This window comes from Phascolarctos cinereus, unplaced genomic scaffold (assembly GCF_003287225.1).
Source record: "Phascolarctos cinereus isolate Bilbo 61053 unplaced genomic scaffold, phaCin_HiC Scaffold_726;HRSCAF=1367, whole genome shotgun sequence".
Taxonomy (NCBI): Eukaryota; Metazoa; Chordata; class Mammalia; order Diprotodontia; family Phascolarctidae; genus Phascolarctos; species Phascolarctos cinereus.
In genome coordinates this window covers 364,617,611-364,621,557 of record NW_027556098.1, presented here as the reverse complement: position 1 = coordinate 364,621,557, position 3,947 = coordinate 364,617,611, and the positions used below count along the sequence as shown (strand labels likewise).

General features: G+C 53.9%; 1 protein-coding gene across 1 annotated transcript; it reads left to right on the top strand.

Moving 5' to 3' along the window:
* Nucleotides 1-565: 565 nt before the first annotated feature.
* CITED4 (Cbp/p300 interacting transactivator with Glu/Asp rich carboxy-terminal domain 4) lies at nt 566-2,227 on the top strand. The gene is made up of 2 exons (XM_020983462.2): nt 566-751; nt 867-2,227. Exon 2 carries the CDS (start codon nt 914-916, stop codon nt 1,499-1,501), a length of 588 nt encoding a protein of 195 aa, XP_020839121.1. The 5' UTR covers nt 566-751; nt 867-913; the 3' UTR covers nt 1,502-2,227.
* The last annotated feature ends 1,720 nt before the right edge of the window (nt 2,228-3,947 follow it).

Here is a 3,947-nt window from a genome sequence, read left to right as displayed (position 1 = left end):
CTCAATTTCTCTGGGCCTCAGTTTCCTCATCTGTGAAATGAGGATAATAACAGTACACACCCACAGAGTTATAGGGCATTTGCCCTCCAGAGGAGACTTCCTGCAGACATAGCAGAGGAAATTTGGGCATAGAACAGAGCAGGGCATTGAAATCTTCCTCTCTGGAAGTTTTTAGGTCTGGAACAGACCCCCGTTTCCTTGCAGACATTTTGGCCTCACAATTGCCCAGAGGGGTAAGGGCAGCCTGGGATTATAGGATTTAGAACCGGGTGAGACTTTTAGAAACCATCCAGTGCAACCCCCATTTTACAGATACGGGGAAACTGAGGCCCAGAAAGGGACCTAATTTGCACAAGGTCACGCACCCCATTTTGTGGAACACTTCCTCACGCCTGTAGCCAGGTGAAGATCCCAAGAAGCCAACCCGCATGGGAGAACTGAGGGCGGAACCTCAGTCCGGGGAGGCGGACTCTTTCTCCTGTAGGTTGGCCCAGGCCAGGCTGAGAGTCCAGTGAGCGCGTGGATGGGCGGGGCGGCCCCGCCTCTCTCTATAAGAAAGCAGTCGCGGACTGGTTGCCGAGGGAAGACGGGTCGGATCTGATCTTACCCGGGTCTCCACCCCGAGCGGAAAAGCAGCTCTTCCGAGCTGCAGCTTCTGAAGACGGCTCCGGTTGGGTCCTGCGGGGTGACAGACGGGACGGCACGGGCTTCCTTTGTCCTGGCTGCGGCCCCGCGGAGAAGTTTGGTGAAGGTAGCTGTCCTGGGGTCCCGATCGCGGACTGGGACAGGGTCTAACCCCGAGCAGTCCCAGACTGAGCGGGGCTCTCCCTGCAGTCAGGGCTGACCCTCCACCTATCTTTCTGCAGGGTCCCCTATTTCCCCCCGCCCCGCCTCTCTCTCTGTCCCTGAGCCCATGACGGATCCCCTGATGCTCCCCCTGAGCCATGGAGTTCCGGGGCTGCAGCCTCACCGCGTGGGAGTGGGGAATCTGCCCACTGGCCCCCACGTATTCCGGACCCTACCCCCAGCGGCCGACGGCTTCCCTCACCCCTATGCTGGGCCAGGCCTTGAGAACGGTGACCTGCGCCTCCGGTCCAGCTCATCTGTCCAACTGGGATCCCAGCCGTCAGGGCCCGGGACTCTGCTGTACCCGGGTCAGCCCGGACCCTTCCCGGGGCCCCCGCGGCCGCCGCAGCTCGCGGCCAGCTTGCATAGGCAGAAACTCCACCCGTTCTACCAGGGCCACCCTGCGGGGTGTGCCCTGGGTCCGGGGATCCCGCGGTGCTGGCCGGGCCCTCTGGGCCCAGACCTGGCGCCCCCCGCGCTGACCTTGAGCTGTGTGGACGCCGAGCTCATCGACGAGGAGACGCTGACTTCTCTGGAGCAAGAGCTGGGGCTAGACCGGGTGCAGGAGTTGCCCGAGCTCTTCCTGGGCCAGAACGAGTTCGACTGCCTCTGGGACTTTGGGGGCAAACAGCAGGCCGGAGCCGTGAGCTGCTGAGGGCCCCAGGGCTCTGGCTTTTTCGAGGATTTCCCATGTCCTCTCCCTAGCCCAATTCCAATCTCTTAACAGCTTAGCAGCCTTGTCCCTGGATCCTTTCTGGCTGGTATCTGGAGTAAAGAGACTAAAGCTTGGAGGGAGGGGGTCATGTTTGTGGAGAAGCTCCCGCCAGCATTAGCTGTCTGTGTCCCTGGGGTTTAAAAGGTCTGGGTTCATGATTGTGAAGGAGACTCCGTGGCATTTGGAATGCCTATCAGGCTCTCTAGTCTGTCCTTATTTAGGATGGACAAGGGCACAATCAGAATTTGAACCCAGGTCTTCTAGCTCTAAGCTCTTTCCCACCATACCAGACTTCTTGACTATGGGGGCTGTTTGCTGGGGGTGGGAGGGGAATTACAGATGCCTGCCTTTGAACCCTCCCCTGCTGAGCCATTTCAGGCTTAGGGTCTCTACCAGACCTTTCCTTTCCGCCTTCCAAGACTCTCTCCCATCTGGCTGAAAGGACTACGGGCACTTGGCAATATGGATCCCTGTACTTATCTCAGGGGCACGGGCAGGGTGTGCCTGGGTCACTGCCATAGTTGGACTTTTTTCTGCACGCCACTGGCCCCATGCTGGGGCTCTTTGGGGGGATTTCCCAACTCGTGGGTGACTAACTGGCTTAAGGTCACTGCCCTCTTTCTCTGCCTTTGCAAGCCAAAATAAAAGTTTCCTTTTGGGTTTGGAGTCTGCTGACCTTATTTTGGGGGGACCTGCTGTGGGAGCATTTGTCAAAGATCCAGTTTGTTTTACTTTGAGGGGATTTGGGTGAGTGGGGTAAAGGAGAAGTGGAAAGCAGATTCAGAGCTGAGGGGGGTGGTGGCATCGGGTGTAGGGTGTGGGGTAAGGCAGGGCTGGGGCATCAACAGACCATTGGGAACTGCAGATGTCGGCTTCTTTTGAAACTGCCCCAAGTTTTGCAGTTGAAATGGCGCAATCTCACCCAGCTTCCTTCTTGGAGAGAATGGCAGTTGGGCCATGAGCTTGTTCCTGAAAGGTTGAGGCCCTGAGATCGTCCTGGGTTGGTCTGGCTTGGGGTGGAGTTCTGGAGACCGGGAGAACTGCATGGGCAGCTAGCTGGCCACGGCTGCCCCCCTCTGCTCACTGATGGTATTGCTGCTAAGGGGAGGGAGCCAGCTGTCAGAGCAGGGCGACACAGCCCTCCGCAATAGAAATCGCTACATTTCTACAATAAAACCCCCCTTTTTAGTTTGAACTTCTTATTATATTGGTGTTAGGAACTCCCTGGTGAGGAAACTCCCTCCATCATAGTAGATTCACAACTTTTAGTCTTAGACCTGCCTGGCTTGCCTATTTAGCTTGCTTCTGTTTGTAAGACAGGACAGCTAGATCAGTGAGGTGGACAGAGTGTCAAGCCTGGAGTCAGGAAGACCTGAGTTCAAATCCTACCTCAGACATTTACTAGATGTGTGACTCTGGGCAAGTCACTTAACCTTGCTAAGCCTCAGTTTCCTCACCTGTAAGATGGAAGCTGGAGAGGGCTGGAGAAGGAAATGGCAAACCACTCTGGTATTTCTGCTAAGAAAACCCCAAATAGGGTCACAAAGAGTCAGACGTGACCGAAGAACTACTAAACAGCAACAGAACCACCATTGTACAAGACACCATTGTGATCACTGTGCTCCAGATATAGTCTGGCCAGGGCAAAAGACAATACTATCTCCCCATTTTGGATAATATGCCTCTTAGTACAGACTAGGATTGCATTAGGGGTTTTTTTTTGGTTCTCATGTTATACTACAGACGTACATTGAGCTTTCAGTCCACTGAGACACCCAGATCTTTTTCATTATGAACTATTGTCTAGTCACACCTCTCCCTAATGACTAGGAGGTCACTTAAGGCTTTAGAAAGTGGGAAGGGAAAGGAAATGAAAGTCAGGACTCCATGGGTTGAGGGATGAGTAGGGAATGAGGCAGTAGGGTCATTGGTTGAAGATGATTTTGGGGGGGGGGAAATAGGGGTTAAGTGACTTGCACAGGGTCACAGAGCTAGTAAGTGTCAAGTGTCTGGGGCTGGATTTGAACTCAGGTCCTCCTGACTCCAGGGCCAGTGCTCTATCCACTGCGTGACCTAGCTGCAGTTTAAAAAAAAAGTTTAGCAGTAAAGAGGAGATGGGGACAACAGTTTGAGGGACTTGAGGCATGAGAGGCAGCATCATGTAAAGAGAAGCTGGATCTGAAGACTTGAGTTCGGGTCCCAGCTTTGCCATTTGACAGCTACGTGACTTTCAACAAATCCCCTGACCTTTCTGAGCATGTTTTCTCCCTCTGTAAAGTGAGGATAATTCATTGTGAAGATTAAATGAGATAATTGCTAGAATGTGCTTCGTAACCATAAAGCACGGTGTAAAGATCAGTCTATAGGAGTCAGAGCTGGAAGGACT